The sequence below is a fragment of the Neopelma chrysocephalum genome, unplaced genomic scaffold, assembly GCF_003984885.1.
Source record: "Neopelma chrysocephalum unplaced genomic scaffold, ASM398488v2 Primary Assembly neopelma1_139, whole genome shotgun sequence".
In the NCBI taxonomy this organism is placed as follows: Eukaryota; Metazoa; Chordata; class Aves; order Passeriformes; family Pipridae; genus Neopelma; species Neopelma chrysocephalum.
The window spans coordinates 860,183-879,087 of NW_020897801.1; the positions used below are offsets into that span (position 1 = coordinate 860,183).

The 18,905-nt window shown below is 39.3% G+C and overlaps 1 protein-coding gene across 6 annotated transcripts in view; it reads right to left on the bottom strand.

Moving 5' to 3' along the window:
* EPS8 (epidermal growth factor receptor pathway substrate 8) overlaps positions 1–18,905 on the bottom strand; it is a 137,115-nt gene that overhangs the window by 15,196 nt on the left and 103,014 nt on the right. For 5 of the 6 annotated variants that reach the window (XM_027699737.1, XM_027699735.1, XM_027699733.1 and 2 more), the window contains 6 exons: positions 16,583–16,657; positions 15,931–16,079; positions 13,440–13,623; positions 9,457–9,590; positions 5,271–5,382; positions 4,244–4,387 (listed from right to left, as the gene is read on the bottom strand). In XM_027699737.1, coding sequence (XP_027555538.1) covers positions 4,244–4,387; positions 5,271–5,382; positions 9,457–9,590; positions 13,440–13,623; positions 15,931–16,079; positions 16,583–16,657 — 798 coding nt within the window. The remainder of the gene's footprint in view (positions 1–4,243; positions 4,388–5,270; positions 5,383–9,456; positions 9,591–13,439; positions 13,624–15,930; positions 16,080–16,582; positions 16,658–18,905) is intronic. The other variant, XM_027699739.1, reaches the window with a different exon arrangement.

Here is an 18,905-nt window from a genome sequence, read left to right on the forward strand (position 1 = left end):
GAAAGAAGGAGGAAAGAAGGAGGAAAGAAGGAGGAAAGAAGGAGGAAGAAGGAGGAAAGAAGGAGGAAAGAAGGAGGAAAGAAGGAGGAAAGAAGGAGGAAAGAAGGAGGAAAGAAGGAGGAAAGAAGGAGGAAAGAAGGAATAGACAAACTGGGGACTTTCAAGTCTTATCATTAATCAAATCCTTTTTACAACTACTCAGTACACTTTTGTGTAATACGTGGCACCCCATAATTTGGGATTGGATCTATTTTGAACTGGACAGGAATGAATTTTTTGTTTTCTTTTTTAAAGCCCTCAATAAGTCTTGGTCTGATGGAAGCTTTCAAGAGAATTTGATATGAAATGAGATAAAAAAAGATACTGTCCCTCAGTCGAGAATTATGACATCTCATTGGCTACTGCAAAATGAACACCTGGCATGTGCATCTCTTCATTATCAAACACTTCATGATCTGCAGGAAGGATACCCATTGGCAAAAGATGAGTATGACACTATGACACTAACTTGGAGTCACAAACTCTGTGCTTGAGGGGAAACAACTTCCCACAGGGGTGTTTTTGGTGACCTGATAAACAGAGAGACTTGAAAGAAAGGTTTTGATGGTAGATCACCAAGAAAGGCAAAGGACACTTGTCCCAAATGAGGTGGAGACCTTTGTTTTGGTGTTTACCTACCTTAGACATGCTTCTTACATACCCTGTCACTGTGGACAGTCACGTTTTTTTAAAGTAAGACTACAGGACTGCATTTGACCTAACATTTACTCTTTATGCCTAAGGATTTCATACACATCACTGATAATACAACTGTCTCACCTCACAAAGGGTGTCAGGAGATTAATTAACATGCCCACCAAGATACACACCTCTATCCCAATTACATTCTTCAAATTTTGTTTTCAACAGTATTAAAAAAGGTAATAAAATGCACAGTAAATAGGAAATACTATGATGAATTATTTTATAGGTTCACCAGCAATACTTGTAGAAATTAAGAAATCAGAGTGCTTGAGAAACTGTTTATATTCATACATAATGAGATGGTGAAATACCACTGTTGGTTCAAAATTAAAAGGCAGATTAAATGACCAACACCACAGAAAACTCTTATAAACAATAATTAACATTAGTAGAAAACAGAAGAATTCACCAAAATGTTCTCCTAAAAGTACAAAAGTACCAAACAAGCAAAAATACTGTTGCCTGGAACTAATTCGACTGACCAGAAGACAGACAATGTTACAGCCTCCAATTCAGAAGGATGATGAATTATCTAGGATAGTGCTGGCAATGTCCCTGCAAGTATCACCTTAGTGCTTTCATGTAACGATCTGAGACCTGGATCCTGAAAGGGACTGAGTGAAAAATCAGGATCTAAACAAATGTGTGGGCTCAGAGGTCACTAGGAAAGGGAACACGGTGAGAGTAAAATAAACTTTGCATCTCTGAGAATAATTGTGATCATGAGGTATCCACCTCTCAGAGAAAGGGTGTCTGTCTGTAGCATAATCAAATGAAAAAATTATGTCTTTCAGTGGAATCCTTAACCCTTCCTAGTAATCTGGAAACATCCTTTGGTGACCAGTGCATTGACGGCCACTAGCCTGTAAACGAAGACATCAACCTTGCACACAGCACTTATCACAGGATCACAGAATCAGCTGGGTTGGAAGGGACCTCCGAGATCATCAAGTCCAACCCTTGATCCACTACCACCATGGTTACTAGACCATGGCACTGAGTGCCACATCCAGTCTCATCTTAAAAACCTCCGAGGACGGAGAATCCACCACTTCCCTGGGCAGCCCATTCCAATGCCTGATTACTCTCTCTGTAAAGAATTTTTTCCTAATATCCAACCTAAACCTCCTCTGGCAGAGCTTAAGACCATGCCCTCTTGTCTTACTGAGAGCTGCCTGGGAGAAGAGACCAACCCCCACCTGGCTACAACCTCCTGTCAGGGAGTTGTAGAGAGTGATGAGGTCTCCCCTGAGCCTCCTCTTTTCCAGGCTGAACAACTCCAGCTCCCTCAGCCTCTCCTCATAGGACTTGTGCTTTTAAGTCCCTTCACCAGCCTTGTTGCTCTTCTCTGGACCTGCTCCAGCACCTCAATATCCTTCCTGAACTGAGGGGCCCAGAACTGGACACAGCACTTGAGGTGTGGCCTCACCAGTGCTGAGTCCAGGGCAAAAATCACTTCCCTGGTCCTGCTGCCACACTGTTCCTGATCCAGGCCAGGATGCCATTGGCTTTCTTGGCCACCTGGGCACACTGCCGGCTCATGTCTGCAGCTCACACCACAGCAGACAGGACACTGAAGGCAGTCTTTTGCAAACCAAAGACGACTTAGGAGAGTGGTAAAAGCCGCACAGCACCAGGTGCTGAGCCTGCTCATGTTCAGGGTCTGGCAAAGGCAACGATAGGAACCGCTTCAATTTCCTGCTCTACCCACAAGCTCTCCTGCCTGACCTTGGGCGAGGCAGTCATCCCTTCAATGCCTCATTTCTTTCTGAAATAGCAGCAATGTCTCACAGCGCTGTTATGAAAATAAATAGAGTTATGCAAACAGATCCCAAATGAACCATGTATCCACCACAGGAGAACAGACAAATGAGCGGGCTCAGGAGTGCTAAAATTATAATAATCACCATGAAGTTAGGAGGAACAACATTACTGACATTCTTGGTAAAGACTCCATTTATCTTGTGCAATCCATTATATTCTTAAATAATTTCACAGTATTTCAAGCTCATATTTGAATATGATCAAGCTGTTGGGAGTAACCTGCCAGCAGGTAAAGAAACAAACTTATGTTAAATGTTGTTCTCTGACCCTAATTTTTATAGGTCCATGGAGAGTGCTTTGTGGAAATGACTATTTTATTATATGCCATGTCCTGTCATCATTTCAAACAGAAAACTGCAAACCCTGCAGTGCATTACAAAGAACAGTGTAAGAACCTCTACTCAAAACTGTACTTGGTCTGCTCAGAACTTGTTGGCAAATTCCAAACACACAAAATGACATGCACATGAATTAAAAAACATGTCAGATCTTTAAATCAGGATTTGAAAAGCACTCTAGAGGCATGCTTCATTTTGCAGACAGGCAAAACCATAATCAATTCAGAATGAGCCAACACATTACAGGCAAACAATTATGGATAGGAAAGCTCAGAAATGGTCTGATTCAAGCCCATCAAGCTCAAGATAGGCCTACTACATTATTGTGCAAAACATTATGGCATTTCTGGGTTTTCAGTCATCAGCTGCTATGTGCAGGGACAAGGAATGAATATTGGATTAAATTAAACTTCAAGTTTTAACTGAAATTTGGGTTGCATTTGGACTTAAAAAGTCTGATTCAGAGGCAGGCCTGGAATTTCTGCTTAATCCAAGCTTGTTTGCCTAAACTTTCAAGATCATTGGAAATAAAAGGGAAGAAACAGGTCTTAGAAAATAGAACCTCTTATTTAAGCAGCCTCTGATTCCCTTCAAATTTTGTCTAAAAATACACAGTACAACTTTATCCTGTATATCCTTACTTGGGTGGACAATTGCACTGACATAAGATTACTTTTTTTTAAAGTATTTTACTCTGTAATTCTGTTGAACACGTAAAAGAAACAACAACAACAAAAATCTTAATTCCACACCACTACATGAAAGAAAGAAAACCAGAATTAGGTCAGGATAATAGAGTGCTATTGGTGCACAGACAAAGCAATTGAAAAACACCTGCTTTGCGAATTCAAAAGCAAATATGCCTTTTTTATGACTACAAAATTACAATAACTAAAAAAATCAAGACCGAGATAGAGACACACAAAGACAGAAAATAAAAAGAAAAGCTACAGTTCACTCTCCTAGGAGAAACAAAGATGACCCTACCTTAAATAATTCAAACTCCTTCTTTGGCATCAACAGCTATCAATCCACAAAGGATATTTGCAGTTAAAATAAATACATAAAGATCCATTAGGATTCAAATTACCACCCCTAAGCAAATAATCAGGAAACAAACAAAATAAAACATTTTGCTGTGTCTCTATCACATTTATTCTCAAGTTGGACTCTATGAAATACAGAAATCACCCTCATGCTGTACAAGAAATGTAAATTCTTTTTGACATATCAGTGGAACATGCAACTAACTTTAACCTTGCTGTGAACCTCTTCCTCCTCCACATGCACACATTCACACTTCAAAGGAAAGTTTTGCTCCCAACAGGAGACAGTACCTGAATGGTGCGGGTATACACAGGCTCCGGCCATCCTTGACCACCTTCTTGACTCCTCAGAGGGTCCAAAATATTGTTTGGCACAAAGCCTGTGCTGCCACTCCTGTTCTGAACCTTCCACCACTGCTTTCTGTCATCCAGAATCTGAAATAATTTGGTAAATTAATTACATATTTTTTCTGACTTTCCTCCTGCCAGTGCTTAGGCTGTGCATAATTTCAAAACTTTGCCAGGTTCTGTGGCTGCCAACAGATCTTACAGAGATATGTCCCTAAGAAACCTCTGTAGCGTCCTTGATTATCATCATTATTAATTCTACATGGTTGTACTGCACTTTTCGAAACAGGGCTCTCAAGGAAGGACATGGAAGAGAAGTGCGTAATGAAGCTTTGTAAACTCAGACATGTGATGGATCAGACACAGGGGAATGAAAATCAAGCACTTGCACAGAGAGGCTGGCACCTCTACAACCTATATGCTGGCAACAAAAGGACTAAATAATTATTAATAACACAAGTAAAAGGGCATTGTTCTAGGAGAGTACAAATTTGGAGAGACAGTACTTCTGAGTAAACATAGAACTGGAGTAGGATGGCCAGGAAAAGCCAGAATCTGACTACCTGCTGTACAATCTCATTCACAACATTTTCCGTCTTCGTTGCTCCCTTCATTCCAAATGTATCTTGCTTTCAGGGAATCAACTCCTCCCGGAAAGGACGGTCTGTCCCTATACCCAGTGCATACACAGATAGTGTTTGCCAGAGCCAGTTCCTTAAATACTACTAAATGTTTAAAAGCATCACCAGAGACGATGTAAAAAACCCACACAAATACATTCCTAGCATGGATCTCTACAGCACCCTTTGCAAAAACGACACAAAACAAATTAAACTGAATTTTCCATATTGAGGGAGATAAATCAAACACATTGCAGCAAACATTAAGGACAGCCACACTGTCCACAGAAAAGGTACTCTCAGCTTTGAGTAGCACCAGAAATTCGTGTTCTCTTTGCAAACAAAATTACCTCTACGATCTCTTCTTTCGTGACAGAAAGCTCACTGTTGTTTCTTGCCACAAATTCGTACTTGCATTTGGCATATTTCTTGCTCTGTGCTTTATTGTGTGCTTCATAGTTTCTGCAAAGCAAAGATCAGACTATTGTTCAGTGAGACATTCAAGCAAACAAAACCACAAATGCCCTCTTCCAACAACCTGCAAAACATTTTTTAAAAAAACCACCTCTCAACCATAACATGCTGCTGCTGTAGAACAGCCTATTCATAATATACTGATTTAAGTGCCAAAAAAAGAAGTAAAAAATAAATAAAACAAAAGAAAGAGGTGGTTGAACTACATGGACCTCAAGAACTAATAACTTTTGTCAGCTCACTGCTTGCAAGACGTATGATAACAACTTAGATTAGCAGGTGCCATTGTTTTAAAATAAATATGTACACTATATTTAGTTTGTTTTCCTACACAACGTTAAACAATCATTTGTTACAGAAACAAATTACTATACTTACTATATAATTGATAGCTTGTGCTTTGTATGAAATTTTATTTCTAGTGTTCATCATAAATTGTTTTAAATTCATAATAGATGAATAAATTTTTGCCATAAACCCTAATGGAATTAAACTCTAAAAAACACTCACCTACTGTTAGATCAGTTTTCTTAACTGACCATAAGATACCATCAACTCTAACAACCTCAGGTTACTTCATCAATTAAAAATGAGAAATAATTTCTTGGCAGTGACAAACTGGGTTCATGGCAGAACAAAGCATACCATAGTTTAGCTCTGTATCTTTCTGTTTGCATGAAGAATGACCCATTCAGAATGCTTGTGGTTAAGAAGCTACTAGGGTTTCTGACGTAGTACCTCTTCAAGTTGAGAAGTTCCCAGCCCACTCAAAACAGGTCCAAAAAAAAAACCAAAACCACCCCCAATAATATTATTCACTTATCGCCAATTACACCAAACAGCATAAATCCATACCAGGCAGTAAAACAAACTAAATAAATAGTAAAATAAAAAAAATATGAAATATAAGATAAATATAAAATAAATTTAAATAAATATGAAATAAAATATAAAATAAATAAACATATTTGAACAGCTAATGAAAGCATGCAGCAATTGATGGCTTGAAATGCTGCACACATCACAGCACGGGGATACAAATGCAGACGGTTGCTGATGCTGGCGCTGTGTAACCGTGGGTCCCAGGTGTGCCTGAGCAGTCCAGCAGTTACCTGGCTATTGCATGGCTGTGGAGAACTGTCTCACTTGACTTGAAGAGCAGAACCAAGGAAGAGTCATATTTAGATTGAAAGATTATTTTGAGAGAAAGACAAAACACTAAAAGTGTTTAAGGAGAGAGTAAAAAGCAGGGGATGGACCCCAACCTGCAGAATAGCTGTTATGAGGCTCAACAATGTGTGAGTAATCCAATCTTTTCTGCCACCCACTTAAAATTTATATAATTTTGAACTCCTTTCTTACTATCTCAGCTCTGACAGTGCTTTTACTTTTAGGCTGTCTTTCCAAAATCCCTCCACTACCTGAAGGGACCTTATGGGAAAGATGGGGCAAGACTATTACAAGGGCATGTAGAGACAGGACAAAGGGGAATGGGTTTAAATTAAAAGAGGACAGGTTTAGATTATTACAACATTAGGAAAAAATTCTTTACTGTGAGAGTGTTGAGGCACTGGAACAGGTTTCCCAGGGAAGTTGTGGATGCCCCATTCCTGGTGGTGTTCAAGGCCAGGCTGCATGGGGCTCTGAGCAACCTGGTCTAGTGGAAGGTGTCCCTGCCCATTGCAGGAGGGTGGAACGAGATGATTGATCTTCAGGGTCCCCTTTCAACCCAAACCATTCTACAATTCTGTGATTTCAATAACTGTGTCTTCCTACCTTGTTCACAACTGATTGTCCATATTCTGATTCCTTCAAGAAACATCACTCAGGAAGAATTTAAAATAAACATCTACATTTTAGTTTTTTAGCAACATGCCCAGAACATGGGCCAGGCAATGGCTGCATGCTTCTGAAGAGACTAATTCTTCAAGTCTATCCTAAAGAGCCAGTTTACCCTGGACACAAATATTATGAACACTTACCTCCATCCATCCATCCACTCCTGTGATTCCTACTGCCTATCAGATAAACCACAATTTCACCCCTTTGCTCTCCAGTGCACTCTTCTTGAGAGCCTAGGGGGTTGCACAGACTTTCAGAGAGCTTTCCTTCAAATGACAGCACAAAACCAAACTACACAGCATAAAACTTTGAAACACCACAAAACTTGCTGAAAATTATTTAGTACTCTTTCAGCATTGGAGTTCCTGAAATTCCTAATATCACACTGAAAGTTTAAGATTCTGACACTTTATTTACATCACCCAAGGAAAGCACTACTTACTGGAGGTCCTGGCATGTTGGAATACGTCCCACTGAAATTCCCTGTGATTAAAATTTTCACGGACAAGGTGTAACCTAACCTGTCCCTCAACAGGGACAAGTGGCTTGGTCACTACCTTCAGGCTGCTCATTAGGAATGCCAGCTTTGATCAAGGACCAGCAAATAATGACAGAAAGGGTCAGCATGAATTTCTCACTACTCCCCCAAACCCATTCCTCTTTGTTCACAGACGCTTCAAAATGTAACTTTAAATGAGCTCCCACCAAGCACTGTTTTATGTGTCTCAAGAGCTAATTAACAAACGGAAGCTCATTTCATGTTGAAAGCATTGTAAGACAGGGGCACACTGTGGATGTTTGCATCAGTACCAGCCATCTAGACTCCTTCCCACAATCAGTGGTGAGAAACAGGTACCACTATAGCATGTCCCATTTCATAGTTTTCAAAAGACTAATTTCACCTTTCATGAACTGCCTCTTAGAAACACCCATTTCTCTTTACCTGCCACAAAGGAGGCTTGGGTGACTTTCAGTTGCAGCCAGATACACTGATATCATCAACAGTTCAATGAAATTAGACTCATTCTCTAAACTGAAGTAGAGGCAACAACATTTACATAGAATACTCTTGCTCTGAAAGGACAAAACAGGTCTTATCACATTACAGATAAGAGAGAGGAATTTTTGGTACAAATCATTTAGATTTCAAGCTGACTGGTCCTAAGACAAGAATACAACAGACAACCAAGTTTGAGCAAACAACTGAGAGATGACTACTCTGCTGTTTTTGTTATAAAGAGTAAGTCCAAAGTTCAGGAAAAGAATTGAGTCTTCAACCTGCACAACACATGGGAATTCGATGTATGCAGATTGATAACAGGATCTTTTAGCACACTGCTAAAAAGCAGAAATAAAACTAGGAATTATGCAAGAGTTTTCATCACAATAGTTAATGATCAGCAATCTGATCCTAAAAATTTAGCTTAAACATCTTCCATGGTACATAAGCCAAAATACTGTTCATATGGCTTATATGGAATATGGTTTGGCATGGGGGAGCAATTCCAACACTTCTTTACTGATCTAGTTCCACAGCTTGTGCTGGTAGAAATTCTCCCCACAGACAAGGCCAAGGATCACTGCACTTGATCTTGTCAAGTTATTCAGTTTTAGGCTAAAATGAAGGGGGGAGGATGTCCAAAAAGACACTGGTTGCCGTGCAAACATTTCAGGGCATTTTCTGTAACATTTGAAAAAGAATGGAAGAAACAAAGAGTCACTGTATTTATACACCAGCCTAGAAAACAAAAAGCAGGAGACTATGGAGCACTAAGTGAGCAGCTAAGCAAATCAAACAATCAATCAAAACAAGGACAGGTGAATCTCAGAGCAGACTTGTCATTCTTTGTAGTTCTGAAAAGAGCAAAGAGTATATTTAAAAACATGAAGCAAATCAGAATGAAAATTTGAGCCCTAATAGGAGGATTCTGCACTTGCAATTGGGTTGGAATTCCACTATATCATTTTTGACAGCAGCATCAATTTAACATCACAGATAAACAGGGTAGTTTCGTAGAAATTGCATTAAAAGAATCTTAATGGTGCACCTTAGAGAAGCAGCAAAGGCAGAATACACACTGCTAACCAGAATCACTCCCTGAAAAGAAATAATGAACTGCTGCAGACAGAACCAGAGGTAATTACAGACACCACCACCCCAACAGCAATAAGTCGGGACAGTTTTCCACAGCACCACGAACGCCGTCGAGTCAGTGTTACCTATCTACATGTCGGCTAACAGTTTGCTTAAAGGCAGCAACAGCTGCCCCCTGGTCCAGCAGAGGCCCTCTTTTGTAAACTGTGTTACTGAATGCATACCCATCCGACGGAGGGTAGTCAGGAACACCGGGAGGCTGGAAGACAAAAGAGAAACAAAGCCACAAAGCGGATTAGTGTCATCAGCGGTACTGCCCACTCACTTAATCCTGCACCCCCAGGGTCCCTGTCAGCATTCCCGCATCCTCAGGTGCCCGTGGTTCTGCTATGAAAAGTTAATAACTTCTGCATTTCAAATACATAAGCACAGAGATCAAAAGGATAAGAAGAAAAGAATTTCTATCCTGTGACATCCCATTGCATTAATATTGCAGTGGATATTCTTTAGGAAAACAGTTCTGCGGGGCAAGGTCCATGTCATCTCTCAGATGTCACTTCAGCAACACAACTTACAAACAATGGCTGAACAGCTTTAAAATAAACTGCACTGCAAAACTGCTTTGAGCTTTTGTTCTAGGTGTACACTTGAAGCCAGAAACCTCTGGCTAGCCAACTACTGTCTGTTATGAGATAAAGCCTCACAAGTAAAATTATCACTCTACTGCAAGATCATAATATCAAGTGGCTCATTTATGTCCCTCTCTCACTGAACATGACTATAGTCAATGAAGAAATGTAAAAGGGAGTGTGCTGTTGGTATAATTAAGGAATTTAGTTAAGAAAAAACATTACAATTTATCACAAGGACATATATAAGAAGATTCAAGGCTTTAGGAAATTCTTTTTAAAAAAACCCACTTTAGATCCAGCAGTGATGCTCAGTTTCTAAGAAAGAAATATTTTAATCACCATTCCCCCAAACGAACAGAAGCTAAACAGTTAATTTCTGGATATTATAATATTGAAATTGCTCGTTCTGTATCTTTTCCTTATACCACCATCCTGTTGCCCAAGTTAGAATGGCTGAGACTCAAAAGCAATTGCCAAATCTCTAAGCCTTATTTGTTGGTGGGGTTTTTTTGTTTGTTTTGTTGTGGGTTATTATTTGGTTTTGGTTTTTTCATCTCTGTCTGGGTGGCTACAGAAAAACCTACCTCCAAGTATCTGACCTGGCGCTCAGAGACACTTGTGCAGGGGACTGAAGGTTTAGGAAAAGAAATTAAAACCAAACTCCTCACACCATAGAATATTCCTTAAAACTGTATTATTAAGACCTCTTTGAAAAAAATCCAAAGTGTCATCTAGCTTATACCTTACATCACAAGACATCCTGGAAGCAGGAGCTCATTTTACTTCATGCACAAATTATTTGCATTGCCTTAGCCTCACTGGACTCTCTGGTGGTTGTTTCACCACCATTTGAAGCCCTCATTGCTGAACTGACTCCACCTTGAAACCCCTCCAGTGGGAGCTGTGTGTATGGCTAGATCTTAAGATTCGGGAATGGAAAGGCAAAGATAGATTCACCTGAGTGGGAACCCTCAATGCGCTTTTCCCGGTGCCAGAGCAGCCCTTGCCCATCAGGGGAGATGGCACCATGCACCCCCTTTCCCACCCCCAGCACAGCACAGCTCTCCACAGGCAGCCGTGGTCCTCAGGAGATCAATGCCACACTGAGACACGAGGCCAATTGGTGGCAAGAGACACTTAAATTCTCATCTTACTTTTCCATCGTTATTCTTCATTAAATAAACTGTTACTGCAGACTTAAGGAAGAATAATTATTCTGGTATCACCCACTCCAGGGTGGTCTTTTCACTGCAGCCAATGAGCATTATGCACTCATGCAGCTTTTTCCAGCTGAGTACCTACAGCATTTCACAGCTATTAAGCAGTTCTGTGCTCTTCCCCCTAGGGATGTGCTGAGGAGGCATGGGCACAGGGAGCCAAGGTACCAAGGTTAAATCAATTGCCCAAGACCTTGTAGGAACCAGTGACAGTCATGAAACTAAGGCCTGACATACCAGGAGCCAGGCACACAAACAGCTTCAATGAATATATATATATATGTGTGTGTGTATGTGTGTATTTGTGTGTGTGTGTCTCTTGAAGGTTAAGGTAAAGAGACTAAGTTGGCATAAACAACTACCAATGCAACCAACCCCACCACCATGAAAAAGAGTGAAATCTACTCCCTGAAACACAAGCAACCAAAATACCTCAGTATATTCTCCCTGTTCAAATTTGGTTTAGGTTATTATACATATAAATGAAATTCCTAGAATCATCAGAATTCTTTTTTCAGTACTATTGAAAAAATTTCAGTACTGCTGTTATTATTATTTTTTTGTTGTTGTTGGTATTTAGAAGGAGCACAATATAAACAAAAATCCGCATGGAAACGCAGAGCAGCAGGGAACAATGAAAAAATGTTCGATGAGATTTTCTGGGGAGGTGACTAGGGAAGGGGGTGACAGCAATGGTAACAGCTACATTTCACATTGTTGTACTCATTAATTTTACTAAATGCTTTTTTGCTCAAAATGAAGCACCGGCAGTAACTCAGTTTTTGGCACATTTCTTCTTGTATATCTTGTTAGGCATAAAGCCAAATAGTGTTTTAAGTAATCAGATATGTACCATGTTATCCTCCTTTGCTTGGCAGACTTTTTACCAAATTTGTTTGTCTCTATAGCTGAGTAGACCTTTTTTGACTGAGATTTTCATGAAAATAAAGTTTTACTGTGACTAGGCAGTTTTGATAAACTTTTGCTGGGGGGCCTTTATTGCTCTGCAAGAAAACACCATCCCATAACATCCAATAATCATTCCCCTCAATATTCTTCCAAATGCAACATTTTTACTAGCAGATAAAACCATATATAGTTAAAAATTAAGATAAAATCCAGCATTGTTGTGCTAAGATGTACTCCAAGTATGGTACTGGTGTAGACTGCTGGAGGAAGATAGACAAAAACTATAAGGTGAATCTAGAAAATTCTTAGGTGCACTTCAATGTCACAGATGCTACCAGGGGACCTTGGACTAGCTAACACTTGATTTAAACTAAGATCAGCACAGAAAAATAAATAAAAAATTTAAATTAAATCTTATGTCTTCCCCCCCAAAAAAAATCTCCCAAAATGAAAATTTTTATAAGTTTAAAAAGACAATGGTTATTTTTGGTAACTAAAAAACAAGAAAATCCACATATACTCTGAAAATTTTCACAAAAGTCAGAGTTCATTTTCTGGCCAATCCTACTGAAAAAGTAGGGATAGAATCTTGGTCGAGGAACAAAGGGGCTGGCTATAAAGTTGGTCAGTCAAAGCTCTCTAGTTTCTCTGAAGGCTTTAAATGATGGTGCATGTTTCCATTCTCTAAATAGAACAAGCTAACTTTTGCTAAATTCACCACATTCCTTTGAAAAAAAAGGTTGGGAAAAAGTTTGGTACAATAATTGTCCTAGTCAGCAGTTATTTTTCAGAAGTAGGCCTAAATTACAGTATGGCAGGTATTGCTTGTATGTATTACCCCGATAGCACTTCTGAATACTTTCACTGTATTGCAAGTAAGTACTAAGAGATTAATGAAAGGAATATTCAATTCCACATTTTTGAAGAAGCAGCTTAAGCCCAAAATTCCACAAAAAAGGGGCGTTTACTTCCTTTAGTCTACGTGCCTGTGCATGTGGAGGACATTTGAGAGCACTTTGGTTCAAATAGTGCCTCAAGTAAACATGATCAAAATCAATGGGATCTGATAGCAGAGGGCCCAAATCAAATTGAACCTTAGGGGCTTGGACTGTCCTCCCCAGTTCAAGGAGAGCAGCAGGTAAAAGCCTTAAATTTTTCCTAATAGCATTTTTGGTGGCTGAATAGATATCTGGTTTCACACAACTTTAATGTAACCGTAAAGAGCTTGCACTGATGCAGCAGATGCCAGAGAATGGTTACTCCAACAGTATCACAGAATACCTTCCTTATGAAGGAAGCAGTTGATGTTGCTGTCAGCAAATCTACAGAGCACTGTCCCAAGTGACCTACCTCAGTTGACATCCTTTTCATCTCTTGCTTCCGCTGTTGCTCTGCAACGTTTGCCACAGACTCAGCCAAATGATTGAGTTCTTGCTCCTTTGGAGCTCCCATGAAGTTCAGCAAAGGAGGCTCCCAACCATTTCGGAAACGGGGGACATAAGGTGGAATAAAATGGTCTTTGGGCCAATCAGCTCTGTATGAAAAGTAAATCAGAGATCCGTATCAAGGGCCATACAAATACTGATTAAATAAGTTACTAAAAATTGAAATGCTTTAGAATTTTTATTAGTATAGCGGAGAGGCTGGGATTACAACAGAGGCAGAATTGTGCTAGAACACAGAAAATCAGCAGAAAACATTTATTTACCACAACTACCCTTCCTGCAGCGCCCTGCAGAAAGAAATTGCTCCTGCCCCAAGGACATGTCCATGCTAAAATACAACAAACTTCTGTCTTATAACAAAGGATGGGTATTAGAAGAATCAATCAAAAAAAATCTAGGATTTGTTTAAACAGTGAGATGGGGAAAAATGTTGCTATGCCCTGTTTGTGTGAAAGCACCAGACAGAAGACTTCAAAGAAACAGCCAGCTTTGTAAGAACTCCTGAAAGCAGGTATGAAGCATGCAAGCTTTAGGGGGACTAGCTACACCTAAACCAAAAAGTTAGACAGTTGTTACTGACAAAAAAACCCACCCAACTCTACATGCTCCAAGACACATGAACTATCATCACATTTGCTGTTTTACAGTCCAGCTTGATCTTTATAAAATACTGCACTACTTTTCAGAGTCCCATTAGCATTCTCTGTTGTAATACAAAATACCTAAATGAATGCTTTCATGCTCTGCCTTTGCACTACACTCCATCCTGCAATATAAATTTATTTGTCTTCACAGTGGAAGCAGGAATGGGAATGTACATTACAGTCTTTTAACAGGCTCATTGCTGACACTGCTCAAAATTAAGGGACAAATGCTTCCAGTCACATGAGCAGTCAGCAATTCCTAGCCTGTTAGCAGGCCTGAGCTAGGTCAGTAACCCTCAAGTGGTATCATTCACCTCTCCTACTACACTCCAACCCAGTGTGCTTCTGGATACTGAGATCAATCAGAGCATCAATTCTAATCTGCACAGGTCAACCAACTACATTCTAAGTGCTTCATTCTTCACTACCCAACACAAGCTATTTCTCTTTCCATTAACCTTTTTTCAGGATGGACTAAATGAATGGATGAGGGTAGTTCCCAAGGCAAGGAGCTCATTATTTTACCCAGTGATTCATTTTCCCTGCGCGGGGCTCCAATGCCATGAGGAGACTTCCACTGCCAGTCCCCCCCCAGCCTGTTATGGAGCCTGCAGAGCTTGAGGCAGGAAAAGACAAGCACTTTGCTGGGATAAGCTTTGCTGGGATAAGCTCTCTGGTAACCACAAGGAGCCGCTCTTCTTGTCTCCAGCTCATTTTGTGGTAGCAGGCGAAACGATAGGCCCAAAGGACAAATTTGGACATTCCTGATCCTGCAGCAGAGTGAGACCGAGGGAAAGACCTGTGTGTCCCTCTCCCTACTCTGATGATTTTTCTCACTCCATGGTCTTGGGCTTTCCATGCAGCTTTTCTTACCAGCAAAACACTCTGCAGTTTTTAATCAACCAGTTAATTAATTTAAAAAGGAAAAATCCATCTGGTAGACATTTATGTTCCAATTTGAAATCTAAGAGCAAGGATGAATAAACACAAAACACATGATGCATTTCCAGCCCAAGTGATAGCATACTTCATCATCATCAAATGTATTTATCTATCACAGATTACAGAGTCAAAATGCACTTTGTTAATTTAAGATTTTTCTTTTGCATGTTCAGTTCACCTAATTTCAAACTTACCTCAAAAACAACACATGCATACAGAAGTTAACTTTCAGCTAAGCCTAATATTACTACATCCATTAAATGCAACGTACAAACATGTAGCACAGTTCAGTCAATAAATATTGTTTTAAAACTATAAACGTTTTTATAGCATTAGGATGCTTTTAAAGAAGTAAAGACATTGCAAATTTTTAACTTTTAATAATTATTGGAAATTGAAAATAGACATCTTTATCCTATTCTTTAATATTTTGTCATCTTTTTATTGCAGCTTCTTCAAACTGATTTTTAATGAAGTCCAGATGGATGTGTTGGAAAAATAATGGTGAAAAACAACAGGACACATGCAAGGAACAGTTCAGAAAAAAAATGACTGCAAAAGGTTATGTCAAGAGATTCTGGATCACAGACAAAAAAAAAAAATCTGTCTGCGTTTTCTCTCTCCTTGAGTTCCCAAATCCCAGTGAAGCTAAACAGTTCCTTTCCAAACATTTTAAGGAGCAGTTCTGAAGAGTCCAAAGCCTAACAAAGTAATACTGAATTTATTGGGGGCTGAATAACCTGGTTAAGAGCGTGTCAGTAAACTTGATTTTAGAGATCTTCTCTAAAACATGCAAAGACTTTTCCTCACCTGGCTTTGGTCCATGTGTCACCCAACGACATCCATAACTGTCCTTCCTCACTGGTGACAGTGTATCGCAGGAAGTCTATAGTATCTTTTGTTAAGAGGGGGCTGAGTACTGTACCAGCAAGCTCTGGACCTCCTGTTGTCTGTACCACCTAAATCCAAGGATTAAAAGAATACAAACAACATACATACTGTGAGTGCAGAAGTTACTGTGAATACATGGTATCTACAGTGCTACCAATGTGTCTTAATGTCCTGCAGATTAACTAAACTATTTATTGCTGAAGAGCTGCTGTTCTGGTCACCAACCATTTTTTATTTAAACCCACTTTTGGCAATGTTATTTTTGCTTTACTGATCAAAGCCACACATAATTCAATTAAATAGACATATGGCCATGCTTTCAACTCTCTTGCTTCATTATGCAGAATATCTCCATTTTTTTATTGCTAATTAAAAATTATAATGGCAAAGCATAACACAAAGCTAAAGACATTTAAATAAATATATTTAATAGATGGGCATATATGCAGAAAAGGATATAAATTATTCCCTAAAGAAAACCTCATACTGAGATGTGCTCCTTGAAAAGGTTACAGAGCATATAAATACACGAGTTTTGAAGGAAAACACTGAGAAAATTGTGAAAGCTTACCATTTGTAGTGGGGTAAAGAGAAAATGAACCAGATCAGCTGCACTAGGATTCTGGATATGGAACTTCAACTTAGCCTGAAGGAATGGAAAAAATTATATATTTTGAGAAACATTTAACTGTTATGACAATAAAGAGTTTACATAATAATGGCCATCCCTGGTCAGGTCGCAGGTCCTAAACCAAGTGTTTTGTCTGAAGTGTAAGTGCTCATTCATCCAATTGTTTTTGAATCCATGTGTATTGTAGCACCTATTGTGCAAAACAAGAAGTTCCACGGCCGAATTTCATGCTTTGTGAAGCAGCATCTCCTTTGGAAATTTGATACCTCTTGCTCTCATTAGTATTCTGTAAGTTCTTTTCCAAATAAAAACTGAGCTGCCCTTCCGCCCTCGCGTTTTCCAGAGATGCTCATAACCATTCACAGATTTATTATGTTTTCCCTCAGTTTGGACTTTTCCAAGCTAAACTAGTTCCTTTGAGCATTCTTGTCCTCCCTGCATCTTCTTCAATTTTGCTATACTGGCAACAAAATAAGGCCAGGGAACATAACGGCACACTGATGCTCTTTATTTGTTAATTTTCTGTTGTCTTTTTTTCCCCTGATGTTTTTCAACATTTTCTTGGTTGATCCCATTAAACACAGACGACTTTCTCCCAGGAATCTCTATTACATCAACATTTTGTTCTGATTTGTTCTATATATGAGATTTTTCCTCACCTGTCCACGACTATCATATTATCAATACTGAATTTCATCTGTCCCTCTATCTGTTATTATGAGATATTTCTACATTTGTAGACTTTGCTCCCCATTTGCCAGAACACCGGTAAATATGTGGGACAGCCATGGCCTCTGCAGAGGCATGTGTGGGACTTCACTGCTAATTTACTGCACACTTTGAGAACTGATATCTTTGCCCTATATTTTGTTTTCTATCTCATAAAGCAAGTATTTAAGAAGCTACAGGTATCTAAGAAGCTACATTCAACCTCACAGTAGCTCAGTTTCTTCAGGAACTGTGCAACCTTGCTGGATATGTTTTGGAAAACCAAAGAAACAAGATCAAAGAAGAGGTGGATCTGAAGACATTATTTTGTTTTTTGCAAGATGCATGTTTGCTTCTTCCTCATATTAATATACATTCCTACAAACTGCACCCCGTGTGCAGGTATCTCAGAGATATCTGGTTGTCTCAGATCCTTGGAATGACTTTAAAGATTATCAGCATTACTTTCACCACTTCTACTCCTCTGGAAGAAAGGCAGTTTGAAGGAGGTGAGATAACATCCTGTGTGGTTTGCTGACTTAGTTTTTGAATAGACGGATGAATGGCGCCCATTCAAACAGGGTTTCTATCCATCTGCCTTTAATTTGCTATTTGGATTTGCTGTTCTTTAACCCATTACCAGTTCTTCAATTTGAAATTGATAATCTCTTGTGCCCCACCAATAAAAAAATGGTTTTCAAAAACATAGTATCAAAGCTTTTCCAAGTAAACATGCACATTAAAAACAATAATGACATTATATAAAAAATTCAGAAAAAATACTAAAAGTCACTGATATAGCTTCTTGGAGGATTTCTTTTATTTACATATCACCCACTGGCCTTGTAGGCTCCAGAGATAAGAAACATGCCCAAATGTGTTTTAAAAAGTTATAGTAGTTTTTATTGCATCTTGCCATCTGTTCCTCAGACCGCTTTGGCTAGCCTTGTCCTGCTTTTACATCTAGCCTTCCAGCACATCCCTCCAAATGAAGGAAGGAGGAGGATGTGTTTTTACTTCCAATAACTTCCTATATACTGTTCTTCAGTCATTACAACTTACTCCCAGTATAGTTTTTTGACAGATGGTAGGCATTTTCTAGAAATTTCCAGCGTGGGGTTTTAAAACAGTTTCCATTCTTCTGGCAAAGATTATATTCTTCTAGCTACTTCTTTTATTCTTAAACAAAATTCTGCATTTTACACAGTTCTCCATGTCTGTCATGAAGTGTCAGGAAGTGAAACTTTTGTGGAAGTGAGGCTTTTGTGGCTCCTGCAATGATGCTGAAGTAAAGCACTGTTACAGCACAACTCTTCAAGAGCAACATTAGAAACCAGGTCCTAGATGCTGCTGAGCACCAAAACAAGAACTGCTTTCCTCCTGCACAGAAGATAGAGATTCCAAGGATGCACAGACAATTCTTGGGTAAAAAATGAATCTAAATGCAGAAAGCAGAAGAATGGGAAAAAATGGACATTACAAGCACTAGTGATGAGGACAAGCATGTTCCAAGACATTCATCCCTCTTCTAAACAGCAACCTTTTAAGGTCAGAA